The sequence below is a fragment of the Euprymna scolopes genome, chromosome 34, assembly GCF_053919585.1.
Source record: "Euprymna scolopes isolate OS-2025 chromosome 34, ASM5391958v1, whole genome shotgun sequence".
NCBI lineage: Eukaryota > Metazoa > Mollusca > Cephalopoda > Sepiida > Sepiolidae > Euprymna > Euprymna scolopes.
In genome coordinates, this window is record NC_136515.1 from 4,616,443 (window position 1) to 4,633,942 (window position 17,500).

Sequence of the window (17,500 nt, forward strand, 5' to 3'; positions counted from 1 at the left end):
TAATAATAATGATAATTATATAATAACAATGATATAATAATAATGATATAATAATAATAACAATAATAATAAAATAATAATAATAATAATATTAATAATAATATTATTAATAATAATATAATAATATAAAAATAATAATAACAATAATAATAATAATATAATAATAATAATATAATATAATAATAATATAATATAATAATAATACTATATAATATAATAATATAATAATATAATAATATAATAATAATAATATAATAAGAATGATATAATAATAACAATAATAATAACAATAAAATAATAATATTAATAATTATATTAATATAATGATAATATTAATAATAATATAATAATAATATAATATAATATAATAATAATAAAATAATAATAATACTATAATAATATAATAATAATAATATGATAATATAATAATAATAGTAATAATAATATAATAATAATAATAGTAATAATAATATAATAATAATAATAATAATATAATAATAATATTAATAATAATATTAATAATGAAAATAATAAAATAATAATAAAATAATAAATAATATAATAATAATATAATATAATAATAATAATAAAATAATAAATAATATAATAATAATATAATAAAAGAATAATATAATAGTAATAATATAATGTAATAATAATAATAATAATAATAATATAATTATAATAATATAATAAAATAATAATATAATAATAATATAATATAATAATAAAATAATAATAATAATAAATAATAATAATAATAATAATAATAATAATAATAATAATAATAATAATAATAATAATAATAATAATAATAATAATAAATATTGTCCAATCTCCTTGCCAACTCCCGACTTCCACTGTAATCTTCACCGACCGTTCTCACTGTCCCAAAAGAAGACACCATTCCTCTTCATTACTTTTTACAGCAGCCATTGTCCTCATATGCAAATTAATGTCATATGCAAATTAATGTCATATGCAAATTAATGTCATATGTATATTAATAAACCGTCTATAAACGAAAGTTTTTCTTTTTCTTGCTTCTATCACCCGACAGGATAGACGGAGGCGCTGTCGCTTGTATAAGTCACGTTTTGCATTAATTTCGCCATAAATAAGTAAATAAATAAATAAAATTCCACTGTGACGGCTTCTACAGTCCAATATTTTCAATATTTCAATGCTTCTAAAAAAAACAACAAAATCTTTATTGTTTTTTTATCTAGGATGAAGAGTCTCAAGTCTTTTTAAAAAACAACATGCTTCAAGGGAAAAAACGTGTCTTTGAGGCTCGCCATGCACTCTCTGACCTGCAAAGGTGGTTGAGTTATCATTACACAGATTTTAGTAAATTTGACGTCATCTTTTTACTGACAGGGTAAGTTTTCCTATTTATCCTCTCCTCTATAATAAAGGTCATCGTGTATGTATACCTACACTCTTATAAATTTGTTGTCTTTTTGTGTTGCAACCTCTTTCTCACAGAAGAGACGTTGCGAGTCTGTCTCTGCTTTATCGTTATTTTCATGGCAAGTGCTCGTCTGAGCTCCAATCTATGGTCCCCCCCCTCGCCAAACACTCATGAGAAACACTCGTCTAGCTGAAAACACAATCAATACTTTCCTCCACTCTTTATCTGTGCCTAAACCTAATCGTAGATTCCATGAACAAAGTTTCTTTCTGAGAACTGCACACCTGTGGAACACTCTTCCTTTTGCCTGCTTTCCAGTTGACTATAATGTGGTCGTCTTCAAGTCCAATGTAAACAAGTTCCCCTTAAGTAATCCAATTTACCAAATTTCCACTAATAATTATTACGACATTGTCTCATTGACCACTGTACGCTTCTTAACCCTTATCCTCGAGTGACTTACGGGCCTTGATAAGTGGTGACTCCTTTGTAAAAAAAGTCATATTAAAAACCCTTTTTTCTATTTATTTAAAAAGAAAAAACAACTTTGTTATATATGGATCGTGGAATTAAATTCATCTGCAAAAAGTCAAGCTAATTTGCATATTCTTTCAAGCATAAGTATTTTTAAGTAGACACTTTAAATATCCACACTAACGTACTGTACTTACAATAACCCTTATCCCTGAGTGGCTTCCAGGCCTTGATAAGTGGTGACCACCTTGTAAAAAAAAAAAGCATTCATTTTAATTAATTTCATATTAGATTTTTTTTCGGTTTTCTCATGGGATGATCATCTTTAGTTAACTATTATGTGTAATTATATTGATGCAGATATTCTACATGATTTATACTTGCGTAATATTTGCATAAAAGTTTATAGTAAACACAAACCTTCTTCAATATATATTTATCTATGCGTATATATTTTTGTTTTAAAAAATTGTCTATCAAAGCTCCTCTGTCAGTTTTTGGTTTACATACATGAAACTTAATATATAGGGTATTCGAACCCATGAGAAAATTTATATTTAGGTTTTAGCCGGGAAAATCGATGCAATAGTGTGAAAATTAAAAAAATAAGAAATTTGCCAGGTGAAGGTCGAACGGCGGCATTACGAACATGCATGCATGACGTAATAGCTATTGGTTCATGTTTTAATTTTTAGCCTTGCAGTAAACATGTTTTCATAGTACAGTCATAAACATGAAAGGATAAAGTAAATCGTAAACTAAAAGTTTTAGTTTCGATTCCCGGTGATGGCGCGCACGTCATTTTTTTTTTTTTTAATTTTTAAATCATTACTATATATTGTGTCCAATATAATATTATAATAATAAATACGAAATAGGCATTAATCAAAATATCATATTAAAACATATTTTATGACCGGGCAATGCCGGGCGGCCTGTTAGTGTATATATATATATATATATATATATATATATATATATATATATATATATATATAGATGGTCGGGTTTCAATCCTGGCTTGAGGTAGTTGCCTGTCTAGCCACACTGATGAGCTGTGAAACAGCGAAACAGTACTGTTGTTATACGAATGACCCGGTCTAAGCCGGGTTGACATGCTAGTATATATATGTGTATAGGTGTATATATATATATATATATGTATGTTCATTAATTAAAATGTGGCACGCATCTGCGGATGAAATGTCAGAAATTGACAAGCTAAACGGGAATTGTTTCAATATTTCTCACAAATATAAACAAACCTTGTTATTGTTATGAAAAATGTAACAGAAAGGAATCTGGTTACGTGGATGTTTTGAAAAGATTGACAGGAAAAAGTGACAGAAGGAAAAAGATTGCAGTTGGGGATTTGATTGTCAACCGAGTAAACGCCACGATAATTCTCTCTGTCGCTCCCCCACTCTCTCTCTCTCTCTATCTACCATAAGTAAGAACAACAGGAGAAATAAAAAACGGACTGTTGCTTACACCAATGGTTGTTGTGTTTTGAATTCTTAAAAAAGGGTTTATAATATAACACTGTATATGGATGACTATATATATATCTGCCTGCTTCCCTCCGGACTACAACTTGGATGTCTTCAAGTCCAATGTTAACAAATTCCTAATGAACCGCCCCTTTAATTAAACACTTCATCAAATCTTCACACTAACGTAATGTACTTGCAATAACCCTTATCCCTGAGTGGCTTCCGAGCCTTGATAAGTGGTGATCACTGTGTAAAAAAAAAAAAATAAAAAAAAAAAGGACACTCTGGATAGGAACAAAATAAAAATTGTCTTGGTCATGAAGGATTTCTCCTCCACTGACCGAGGGCAGAAAAAAATGGAGTGTAACATCCGAACAGATGCTAAAAAAAAAAAGTCATGTTTCGAGCAAAGTCGAGCGGCTAGTTAGTTACTACACTGGTTCAAATTCTGCGCAAGTACTAATATATTTATTCCTCAATCCCCCACATCGTATATATATATTGTCATTTTGGGTTTGAAGTAGATTATTCATAGAGAGGTTTTGTTTTGGTGATTGTGACTTTCGCATTGTACCCCGTTTCATGTATATCATAATCTCTCTCTATCTTTGACGGAATGGTCATTACTGACCAGTCGTGGCACTCTTCACGAATCATCACGATTGACATCGGTTCTGTGCCATTCTAAACAACTCAGCCATGCTAATGTCCGTGACATCCTTCACGTTTTCTGACATTCTTGTTTTTGGTCGTCCATGTTCTCTTTTGCCCGGGGGTTGTATCAAAGAGAAAACCTTTTGTCAGGCTGTCTGCTCTGCCCACATGTCCCAAAAATCGCAATTTCCTATTATTGATGTTCTCCAACAGCCTGCGCATGGTCCAATTTTCTCCAGAACCTATTCGTTTGTACTTTTGTCCACTCAACTGACACGAAGAATTTGTGACTCCCATCTCCCTTTTTTTTGGTCTTGTGCCTCATTTCATGCATATCATAATATTTATTAATAACTATTCTATTATCTATCCGTGTCAAAACGAGAAAATCACCATGCTTCTGCTGATCATGACTGGATTAAATCTTTGAAGACCACTCTCAGAGTCATGCTGTCGTTCTTTCTTGCTTGAAAAAACATTTTTTTATTTAAAGAATGACTTTAGACTCAAGACATTCATCATTTTGAATCCTTTTATAGGATTTATAATCATTCAAGTGATAATCCATTCCATTCTCCCTTATCCTCGAGTGGCTTTTAAAAAATCTCTCTTGCACTTGATCACCGGGTATATTTGCCATGTGGTTTTTGAAATTCTTTTTCATGAGTCTGATTGCTTCTATAATTACTGGAATGATGAAAATCTTCCTAAGATTCCAGTTTCTTTTCGTGTCGCACATTTTACACTTCTGCATTAAAAATATTAATAAACAAATATTTTTATTGGAATATATTCTGATGAACTCCTTGCACTTGTGTTCCCTCGACGTATATATCGCCGACAAACCCACTTAGCAATAAAATCTTTCCTAGGCATGGTCCCAAATAATAGCCCCTTATGTTCAAGTGCTGATATGCCTTGTTAGGGGTGAACGTGAGTAAAAAAGAAAAAAAAAATTGATAGGTAGCCTAAAAGCCGCCATTGTGATGCTTTTACGAAACAAAACTGGGTGCTTCTACATTATTGGGACGAGATTTTGTTTTCAGATAAGAAAAAAATGGTTTCAACTGATTTTTTTGTCAATTCTAATAAATTACAATAGTAGCTAACAAATTATGCAGTTGAAATTACCTGAATATTACTGAATTATTAAAAAAAACAACTTGAATCGTGTTAGCAGGTGAAAAACTGCCGCCATCTTGTTTAAATAGAAACGGAAAATTACCTCCCTGTTGAACTCTCCCGTGTTTTACGATCGTTTTCATCAAATTCTATTTTTTATTTTCTTTAATAAATAATTTTCTACCTCATCGATTTTCGTATGTTTTGGATATAATCATCTTAAAAATACGAGGAATACGTAGATACCGTTGTTTTCATGTGGAATGCAGTATTGCGATTTCAGAAGTTTCGTCCCAATAGTGTAGAAGCACCCAAAACCGTATTTTATTTTTATTTTCAGCGATGATGGCTGCGTGTTCAGTGGCCAAGCGTGTGAGAAACGAGTCACAGGTGTTTCTTATGTGGGAGGAGCCTGCCGTCGACATTGGTTGATGGGGGCCTTAAATGTGGCAATTGGAGAAACGGATTTGGTGTTTCGAGGGGTTTTTACGGCCGCACACGAAGTCGGCCATTTGTAAGTGATTTTTTCTTGCTATTTTTCCGAATCGATTCCGACGAAGATTTCAATCAATATTATTTTCTTATTTATTTATTATTCATAATTTTTATTTTATGTATTTTTTTGTTTAGATATTTATTGTTTTATTTACGTTTTAATTAATTAAATTATATATGTGGTTCTATTTCCTCACTTAATCGGATTTTTTCAATTATCGATTTTCAATACTTATCAGAGGCATGCTGATACGGGACCTATCTAACAGCACTCACAGACACAAAAAGTATATTCGTGTGAAATTTAAAAAAAAAAAAAATGGCCCAGCCGTTTCGGAGTCTATAGGCAACGAAGTCACACAAACAAAAACACGCCCACACGTACGCTCAACTCTCTAATATTATATAAAAGAAACTTTGTGTGTGTGTTCGTTCTCTATGGACTCTTAAACGGCTCAGCCGATTTTTATGAAATTTTACGCAAATGTACTTTATGTATCTGGCAACGTTCTTAGATAGGTTTTGTATTGGGATGTCTTTGACAAGTATTGATAATCGAAAAAATCAGATTAAAGAAGGAACAGGCGATTTTGACCAAAGTTAACGCCTTATACAGCCTAACATCACAGATGTGTTCGAAAATGAATTTTTCTGGTTAAAGCACAATTGAACCATGATGCTTGACTTTTGCATTTTTAAGCTTTAATTCAAGCCGTTATATATAAAAAAATAATTTTATAAAATCAACAATAGGTTCTCTACAGTGCAATGTAGATTACAATGTACTCTGGACTAAGTCACTGAAGGGTAGCACGTGAAGCTTCCTCCTGGTGCATCATGGTGGGCTCCCAACTAGAGCAGGCAATCAATCGATTTGATTAAAAAAAATGGTCGATTTTACCGATTTCGAAGTCAATAAAAATATGGTAGTCTAAAACGTTTGTTGATCCTCATTCAATCCCTGGCAACGTCGGGTCTCCCTACTAGTAATTGGTTGCCTTATCATTATATTAAATCAAATCAAATTTCTCTGTTATATTTCAATTTTTTTTTTTTTACAGACTAGGCGCTCCCCACGATGGTGAAATTGGCGCAGAGATTTGTACGACCAATTCCGGTTACCTGATGAGCTACAACCGATCGGATCCGATAAAAGCTCATCGATTTTCGATCTGTTCGATTAATAAATTTAAAGAGTTTTTAAAGTAAGTCACGAGATCCTCATGGATTTCTATATTAACAAATTCAACAATTAATTTGATTGTCTTCTTTTTTTTTTTTAATTAACTGTCGACCAGACTAAAGAAGTCTCCATACAATCCAGTAATGATATCATCCTCATGGATTTTTATGCTTTCATTTTATCGTGCTCTTGTAAAGCATTCACGACAAACACTCGTTAAGCTACAACCATTGCCAACAATTTCTTTTATTTTCTAACTGTGACTAAACCTAAAGGAAAATTCCATGAGCAAAGTTCCTCGGTTGTGGAACACCATACTGCAGGGCTGCTTCCAAGCTGACTATAACATGGTCGCTTTCAAGTCTAATGTAAGCAAGTTCTTGGTGAGCTGTTCTCTTAAATAATCAATTCATACCCAATTTCCACCATCATTCCCGAGTGACCTGTGGGTCTTGATAAGTCTTGACTATTTAGTAAAAAAAAAATCCTCCTCCTCCTCCTCCTCCTCCTCCTCCTCCTCCTCCTCCACCACACCACCACCCCTCCTATCCTCTCCTGCTCCTCCTCCGCTTTACACCCTCTTTTTCTCAAATCTTATCCTCACACGTTTTATTTGGTCTTATCTTACCAGCTCATCTTACTACCTCAGCTGTTCTATATCTAATAACTCAAGCAATTTTATCCATTGTTTCAAGGTGACCAGACTAACGAAGTCTCCATACTATTCAATAATGGTATGTTTTTTATTCTCACACCAACACCATCTCCTCAATCTCCTTCTCTCACCATCTTCTCTCCCTCTCCCCCTCTCTCTCTCTCTCTCTCTCTCTCTCTCTCTCTCTATATATATATATATATATATATATATATATATATATATATATATATATATATATATATATATATATATATACTAGCAGAAGTACCCGTCGTTGACTGGTCAGAAAATAGACTGTGATTGATGAAAGTATGATAGGTTATGAAAAAGAGGGGGTTGTAAAGAGATAGGTTTTGATACTCAAAAATTTTACCCTAAGCAAAATATGATGAAAGTAAAGATAATTTTCGCAAAAATATATTTTTTTATATCAACTTTGTTTCCATTCGTAGCCAAGAGTGACCAACAAAATGATGTTTCCTTACAAAGAGAAAATGTTATATATATATAATAATATAAATATACAAGAAATAAATGTTACCATAGTCAATAAAAGTTACTTTTATGGTAGAAAAGTTAATTGGTTTGTATTTTTAAGTAGTTTGTAAAAAAATATTTTTTTTTTAATTCACGAACCGATTTAAAAAAAAAAATCAAAATGGCAGCGACTTTGAAATGGAGAGCCCCGTTTTCAATTTGATTGAAGGAGAGACACCTGGGCATTCTGTGTTAAAAATTTAAGAGAGTTCCGTCAACGTAAGGAATATTTATAAACATATTTTAATGTTTTCCGTTATTTTGTGCTTGAGGAATATTCGATTATGGCCTGTGTAGTTTATATAAGAATTCATTTAAGTAGTTATCGCCTCAAATTTCGTTATAATTTCGGTTCGCTGAAATTGTTTCAAGTAAAGAGCATTAAAAAACTATTTAAAAACAAAAATAAAAACATTAACTGAACTTTTATTGACTATGGTAACATTTATTTCTTGTATATTTATTTTTTGGGGTAGTCGCTTGTTGGTTTTTCTGCTAAATACTCTTACTAAATAATATCGACGAAATATCGAAAAACAAAGAAACAAAAAGTTTTGAAAAATAATGAATCTTTACTTATTTTAGTAAAATAATCCGAAACAGCAACATGGGATATTAAAAAAGTAAACACGCAATTCCTTTAGTTTTTTAAATCAAATAATCGATATAAATATGAATAAGAAGAAAATGGCGCCCTTTTCAATCAGAACAGCTTTGTTTCAGTTTTACAGTATTGAATGGTGTAGTATTGCGCCGTCAGATTCAGGGTTGTACTATTGTAATGTAAAGAACACGGAGAAAGGGCTGTAATCAACTGAATTCCTTCTAGTACACTGACAAAAAAAAGCTTAAACAGATATATAAATAAAAATAAAAAGGCTATGGAAATGTTTTTAAAAAGACACGTAATGACGTGAGCAGGATTTTTTCCTTCTTTTTACACGATAACAAGTAACGTTCTTATTTTTTATTAGTTATTTATTTTATTATTTAAATGTATATTTTACAACAATGCATACGTGCGCACACATACGCACATATACATTTTATACGTGTGTATACACATACGCACACATATATTTTTCTATGAATACATACGTGTGTACACATATGCACATGTATATTTTTCTACAAACATATACGTGTGTACACACATACGCACACGTATATTTTTCTACAAACACATACGTGTGTACACACATACGCACATGTATATTTTTCTATGAACACATGCGTCTTCCTGCTTCCTACCGGACTACAACTTGGATGTCTTCAAGTCCAACGTTAATAAATTCCTAATGAACCGCCCCCTTAAGTAAACGCTTCATCAAATCTCCACACTAACGTACTGTACTTGCAATAACCCTTATCCCTGAGTGGCTTCCGGGCCTTGATAAGTGGTGATCACTGTGTAAAAAAAAAAATGTATATTTTTCTACAAACACATACGTGTGCGCACACATACTCATATGCATAGTTTCTTTTATATTTATGTACATATTTATTTTTATATTCTTTATTTTTATTATTATAAGAATCTATGAAAACTTTTTCCAAAATTAGTGGATTCGACATTACAAAACCCGAAACGGGTTGATATGACATAAAACAAAACAACCAAACTAAAAACAATGAATAACTTACGTTTCCGAATTTTTGAGATGAGGATTGGTTATTCGTATTATTTGGATTCATCGGACTACTGTTCTCATCTTGAGTGTGGTTTTCACAACGTTTCGGTCAATGTAACCTCCGACCTTCTTTAGGTGTATCCGCAACGACCCGTGGTGCAATGGTTAGAGTACTTGGAAAAAATCAATTGTAAAAGGGACCTTCTCCTAAAGGTTGAAGGTTCAATTCTCAGTGTGGGCAATCGAAAAATACAATTACAAATTACTTAGGACCTTTATCTTGTCATGGCTGACGGAACGAGAGCATGCTACCCCCATAAAGTAAATAATGGGTTCCGTCCGAAATTCGATCCAAATTCATGAGTTCGACAAGATACACCTGAAAAAGATCGGAGGTTAAATCGACCGAAACGTTGTGAAAATAACATCCCGTGTGGGGGGGGGATATAAAAAAACTGTGTTAAGAATGTGCTGCGGTATGGAGGTAAATACTGCATCCTCAACCAGTCCTACTTGCCCGTCTTTAGTATTAATGATCAGACAGACATGCAATATCGAATCATATCACACCAAGCATATCAGCTCTGACATCGCTCGCGAGACTGAATATGCCACAACTTCATCAATTTATATTAGTTTTGGAATTTTTTGAGATGAGGATTGATAATTCGTATTATTTGGATTCTTTGAACTACTGTTCTCATCTTGGATATCATTTTCACAACGTTTCGGCCGATGTAACCTCCTTCTTCATATGTATCCTGCTGAACTCTGGATTGTTTCTGTCGAACTCGTTGATGAGCATGGTACCCCCATGAAGTTAATAAAGGGTTCCATTTGAAATTCCGTCCAAATTCCCAGGGTTCAACAGAAACATTCCCGAGTTCGACAAGATACACCTGAAGAAAGTCGGAGATTACATCGGCCGAAACGTTGTGAATATGACACTCAAGATAAGAACAGTAATCCGATGAATCCATAAAATACGATTATTAATCGTCTTTTTTAAGAGCAGGTGAGATGAATAAATATTTGCAGATTTGAAGTATAAAACCTTTTTCCAAAATTATTCTTTTCCAAAATGATTCGGCATTAAAAAAAAAAAAAAACGAAAATGGTTGACATGCAAAACAACCAAACCAAACACAATGAATAAATATTTGTACAATATAAAGAACTTGAAGTACAAATCCTTTTTTTTTTTTTTTAATTATTGAATTCGGCATTGAAAACCTGAATATTGATATAACGTGAAACAAAAGAACCCAACCTATTCTTTGTAACCATAAATTACTGTTTCACAAATTTCACGCTTTTCTGAAAAACCACCCGTATAAATACGGGTGGTTTTTCAGAAATTTTTTGTGTCATTTATTGACTTTACGTTTCTATTTCTAGAACTGCATCTGCAAACTGTCTTTGGAATCGGGCTGTAGAACCAATTCCATATCCAGATGTTTTGCCTGGCCAACAGATGAAGTTAAAAGACCAGTGCTACAATTACGTAAAGGGTGACCCCTGCGAGGTAAGTTTTTCTTTTCTTTTGTTTCTACAACGGAATTACCACTTACTAAGGCGCAAAGGCCACTCAAGGATAAGGGTTAATGAGTGTACGGTGGTTATAGCGACAACAGCGTAGTACTTGTTGGTGGTTGAAATTTGGTATAATTTAATAATTAAGGGACGGCTCAACAAGAACTTGTTTACTGGACTTGAAGACGACCATATTGTAGTCAGCTGGAAAGCAGGCCAACGGAACAGAGCTTCACAAGTGGACAGTTTTAGGAAAGAAGCTTTGTTCATGGGATCTGCGTTTGGATTTAGTAGAGGGAATTGTTGATAGTGGTTGTAGATGGACGAGTGTTTTCTTGTAGAAGTTTAGTTTAGCAAGGGAGGAACATAGATTAAAGCTCAATTTCTCGTTTTCTTCTGACTGCATGATTTAATAGGAGGGTGCCAAAGTTTTTGGTCACCCGACAAAAAGAGGGATGACCTGTAAATTCACCCTTGCCCGTTCGTCCGTTCGTCTGCCTGCACTTTTCTCAATAACTACGCCTTGCAATTTGTTCATTTACGTTTGCCTGCATTTCTATTTTTTTTTTTTTGGTCCCTCGACAAAAGGAGGATGGATCTGTAAATTCACCCTTGTCCGTTCGTCTGTCCTCACTTTTCTCAATAGCTATGCCTTGGAATTTAAAAAAATTTTGCACAAACATTAAACATGATATGAGTAAAAATGTAACAGAACGGATTTTCCGGGAAAACTCCCGGTGCCCCCCCCCCCCCAGGGTGCCTTTCAGGTTAAAATGGCTAAAATTGACACGTTTGTGCTTATTAAAAAAAAAAAAAATGATGCCTTGGATTTTTATAAAACTTTCTGAAAAGTTGTAACTAACTGATTTCTATATAATTTGATTTGTCTATACTTCACGAATAACTCTTGGGTGTGCCCCAGGGGCTCTTTTAGGGCTAATAAAAACACTCCATTTTTGGGACTATTTTACCATATTTGTCCCAAATTTTCTGTGTATGTCTATTTAGCAGTTTTGCATGGTGCTGAACTCAAATCTAAATATGTCTTGTGGACTTTTGGGGCTAAATTGGGGTAGGGGGGTGGCAAATGATGAACTTAGTCATTTCTTTTTTTGCATGGTGCAGAACTCAAATTTACATATTTTAAGCCCTAAAACTGCACCATTTGTTCATTTTCACTATGATTCGAGTCCCCTGAGGACTTTTGGGGTTAAATGGGGGGGGGAGGGGCAAATGCTGATGTAAAATTTCATACTCTCTAGTCCGTCTAGTAAGCGATGTGCTTTTCTTATCCTTACAACCTCTTTCTCACAGAAGAGACGTTGTTAGCCTACCTAGGCTCTATTGGCCTTTTCATGGCAAGTGCTCGACTGAACTTCAATCTATTCACAACAAACACTCGTCTAGTTACAACTGCTGTCAAAAATTTCCCCTACTCTCTGTCTGCACCTAAAACTAAAAGCAAATTTCATGAACAAAGTGTCTTTCCTAGAACTACAAATCTGCGGAACTCTACACGTCAGAACTGCTTTCCAGCTGACTGCAACATGGTCGTCTTCAAGTCTGTTGTGTCCGGAGAAATGGTTTGTCGGAATATTGGAATATTCGAGTGATAAGTAGACAAGCTCATTGTAAGTTAAATACAATTTATTCACGGCAGAAACATTATTTGCAGAATAAAATGCATGTGTTAGCTCAGCCGCCATATTGTCCACCTTTTTCCCTTTTGGAACTCTCCAGTCTTTTTTCTAGAATCTATAAAGGGGGCGATAACTCTTACTTTCTTTATCAGAGTTATTTCCCTTTTTGATCGCCATAACAAAGTCCAAGCAAACAAGTTCTTATTGAGCCGTCTTCTTAAACAATCAAATTCTATCACAATTTCCACCATTAACGGTTGTCATCCTATCTGTTACATTGTGGTTATTGTCCTTTAACGGTTTTGTTACATTTTAACATTCGGACCCAACACGTTGTATCTGAGACAGTCGCAAAGCAAAATAAGGCCAGAGAAACAGTTGACGGAAACGTCATGAAACAACATCTAAGAAAAATGAGGATAATAGTCCGCAATAAATAAATTAAAAAATAATACTCATCTCAATAATGAATTCCAATTAAATAATATATATATATTTCCGTATGATTTCGTATTTCATTGTATGTTTAGCGACTTCTGTTCTGTTCCATATTTAGATAAACTGTGTTCACTTCCAGCGTCTTAACTTTGAGTACTGAATTTTTAGACTTTACCCTTTTTGCTTTGAAATAAAGCAGATAAAGACAGTCATGTTGGTTAGTTTTAATCTTTACAAATTTAAATCGTGCATTTGTCGAGTTTAGACGCTTAAAATAAAATAACTATTAACTCGAAATGACTCCTCATGTAATAGTACAGAGTGGGGCAGAACAACTGTAGCGGTTAACGAACTATTTTATATATGCGGATCAATGCCCTTTGCCAACGTGATTCGGCAAGACTGACCAATCGGTTGGCAGAGTGCATTGATTTTAGCTGTCCCCTAAAGGACTATTTTTAGCCCTGATTTGGGCAAAGAGACACCAGCTAGCGACCAGAACAGATCTCTCTCACAGAACAGATCTCTCCTAACACCACTACTCACTGGTCACTTTCTCGTCTTCCTTGTGCAATAAACCCCTTTTGTTGTTATTTGTTTCAAGGAGGTGTTTTGTTGTTTTTGTGATTATTAATTAATTAACTGTGAGGAGAGTAATGCACCTACATTTCTTCTCTTAAAAAACACTTCTAGCGCCCGGAAGTGACATCATGGACGGAGGTGACGTCATAGAATAGTTCATTATTCCTGGTAATAGGAGGGCGTCCCCAACAGTGCAACAACATAAATTGATAAAAATGCAGGGTGGGGCAGAACAACTTGCTTATTTGGAATATCAATTAAAACACAAACAATACAGGTAACCATGTAATTCTTTGGACTGCAACTAGTACAACATTTAACTTTTATTCTTTTTACCAGTTTTAAAGATGATATTAGTAAGATGGCGTCCATTTTTCTCTATACACTGAGTTAGTCGAACTCTGAAGTTTCGGTCATCTCTTTCCAGCATATCGATGGGTATGTTGGCGACAGCTCGACAGATGTTGTTTTTTCAGGTGATTCAAGCTGCTAGGACGATTGTTGTAAACAATTGATTTCATGATTTCAGATATCCCCTTTAAAATAGTCACATGGCGATAAATCAGGGGACCATGCTGGCCAATGCAGATCGCCCATCAAAAATGCCTCAACAGCGAAAACGCATTCCAACTTCATACACTCCATGATGCTCACTGGGGTTCCTGAAAAACAAACAAAAAATAAATAACGCACATTAAGAACAAAATTTTAAGCCCCACCCTCTCAAATCAGTTCATCCCTACCATCCTTGGAGCAACCGTCAGTTTAGGGCGCCAAATTTAAATAAACAAGTTGCTCTACACCACCATTAAACATTTGGTAAATTTTTACTTGGTTTCCAATTTAACATTTTCCTTTAAAATGATGATTTTATAGTTTTTTCCGGGTATGCTGAAAACGAATATCGCATTTACATTTTCTGCAAACAAGTAGTTTTTAAACATTAAGCAATTTAACTCATTATGTTATAACAAAAAAAAAGTGCACTTGCGTGTACAACAATGGCCATTAATTATAACATAAGGAATTACATTGCTTAATATCTAGAAAACTACTTGTTTGCGGAAATTTTAAATGCGATATTCGTTTTCAGCATGCCCGAAAACCTTGTTTATTTATTTTTTATTGCATTTTCACCTCAAACAAGGCACACTGTCACATTAACGCTACTATCTGGGACATAATTTGTAAGAGTACTAAGTAGGGAGTTGAGCAGCAAGATGTCTGTATACATTACACTTGAACTTCTGCATGTCAGTACAGTTGGGGAAGCAGAAATCCGGAAGGGAATTCCAAAGTCTAGCAGTTCTAGGAAAGAAACTATTAGAATGGAAGGCTTCCTTGCGTCTACGGATCTCTACTGTGTAGGGGGTGGGATTTCGCTGCTTGTCAGGTTCGCGGATGTATTTCTGTCGAGGTGACACAAGGGCTTGTAGTTCGTCGGAACATCCACCATTAAAATGCTTGTAAAACAGGCAGAGGGATGCAACATTTCGTCGCTGGGACAACGGCTGAAGTCTAGCTGATAGTTCAGGACCTATTAGGTTGACGACTCTCTTTTTCTGTCCAAGAGTGAAAGACTAGTAGCAGATGCACCGGCCCAAATGTGACAAGAATACTCCATACATGTAGAGGTAAAAGATACTCTCAGGTGTAAGTAATTTTCTAGCACGGTAGAGAGAGCCCACCTTCAGCAGCCTTAGTTCAATGTATTTGTTTCGACTCATGTTCACTGTGAATGTTAAGCTGAGAAGTTTGAATGAAGTATTTTCAGGTAATGTATCATGAGCGTTGGCTATTAGTCGTTATTTTAAAGGTGATCGTTAAAGTGGAAAGAAAGTAAAAAGTTTAGCCAACATTTTTTAATGCCTTGCAAAGATATGATATGAAAGTTGATTATTTTTTATTGTTTCATTTTATTTTATTTTATTTTATATATTTTTTTATTTCTTATATTTTATTTATTTATTTATTTTATATTTTTTATATTTTTTTACATTTTTTATATTTTTTTATTTTTTATATTTTATTTATTTATTTATTTATTTTATATTTTTTATATTTTTTTATTTTTTATATTTTATTTATTTATTTATTTATTTATTTTATATTTTATTTATTTATTTTATATATTTTATATTTTTTATTTTTATATTTTATTTATTTATTTATTTTATATTTTATTTATTTATTATTTTTTATATTTTTTTATTTTTTATATTTTATTTATTTATTTATTTATTTTATATTTTATTTATTTATTTATTTTATATTTTTTATATTTTTTCATTTTTTTTTTTATATTTTATTTATTTATTTATTTATTTATTTATTTATTTTATATTTTTTATATTTTTTATATTTTATTTATTTATTTATTTTATATTTTATTTATTTATTTATTTTATATTTTATTTATTTATTTATTTATTTTATATTTTATTCATTTATTTATTTATTTTATATTTTTTATAATTTTTATATTTTTTTATTTTTTATGTTTTATTTATTTATTTATTTATTTATTTATTTTATATTTTATTTATTTATTTATTTTATATTTTTTATATTTTTTTATTTTTTATATTTTATTTATTTTATTTTTCATGATAGCACAATCAACTCAACACTAGATTTAGTGGCATTACCCATTTTTAAAATTTTATTTCTAATTTATTTTTATATTTTTATCTGATTTTACATATTGTTTTTCATTTTTATTTTGTTGTAAAAAAAAAAATGGCGGACCTGTATAAGAAAGCCCCCCCCCTAAAATGTGTGTTTTTTTTTCACCTTTTTTAAGTTTTTATTTTTCTGACGATTATCATAGATTACAGACTTAAGTATTAGCAGAAAAAAATTTTTGAAAAAAAAAAAAAAAAAATTAATGATTTTTAAGAAAGGGGGTTCACTCTCTCGTTATAACGTTCTAATCATGTGACACGTCGGTAAAGAAATGGAAAGTAAGTCAGGTAGCAATGAAGTAGAACGTTGTAACGAGAAAGTGAACCCCCTTCTTAAAATTCATAATTTTTTTTTTTTTTTTTTTTCAAAATCTATGATAATCGTCGGGGAAAAAGTTAAATAAAGGTGTAAAACACGCATTATCGTAGAGGTCCACCAAAAAAAGATATGGAAACAGAAGACTTAATTATTTCTGTTATTAAAAAAAAAAAAATTTTTTAGGTGAGTGAATTTCAATGCCATCACCTGTGCTGTTATGATGAAAAGAGAAAATACATTTTTACTCGAGAACAACCAGCCGTCCATGGCACAGACTGTGGGATTAACTCAGTAAGTACCTAAAAACAAAACAAAAAAACAAACAAACAAACAAACAAAAACACACTAATAAAAGAAAAAATATGCATAATTATCATATTTGAATTAATACAGATTTCTTATTCATTATAAACAGAATATAGAATAAAGATAACATTTACAAGCAACTTTATTGGTTATCTTCGTTAGTATTGGTTATCTTTCTTAGTAGAAAGACACGGGTTAGTACCTGAAAGTGTTCTTGTGTGGAAACGTAGCTTAAATATTAGACAGGCCTGTTGAAAGAGAGAAGAGTTCAGTGTATACGTGTTGCAGTTGATAGTAGGGGCATGCATCCATGTATGGACGAGGACTTCCCCCATAT

General features: G+C 32.3%; 1 protein-coding gene across 1 annotated transcript in view; it reads left to right on the plus strand.

The window, feature by feature from the left end:
- The window catches only part of LOC145259043 (A disintegrin and metalloproteinase with thrombospondin motifs like), a 42,375-nt gene extending 25,091 nt beyond the window's left edge, over nt 1–17,284 (plus strand). Inside the window, exons 7-12 of the mRNA XM_080116670.1 lie at nt 1,230–1,381; nt 5,498–5,671; nt 6,714–6,857; nt 11,060–11,186; nt 17,041–17,148; nt 17,273–17,284. Of these exons, the coding sequence (XP_079972796.1) occupies nt 1,230–1,381; nt 5,498–5,671; nt 6,714–6,857; nt 11,060–11,186; nt 17,041–17,148; nt 17,273–17,284 (717 nt within the window). The remainder of the gene's footprint in view (nt 1–1,229; nt 1,382–5,497; nt 5,672–6,713; nt 6,858–11,059; nt 11,187–17,040; nt 17,149–17,272) is intronic.
- Nucleotides 17,285–17,500: the final 216 nt, after the last annotated feature.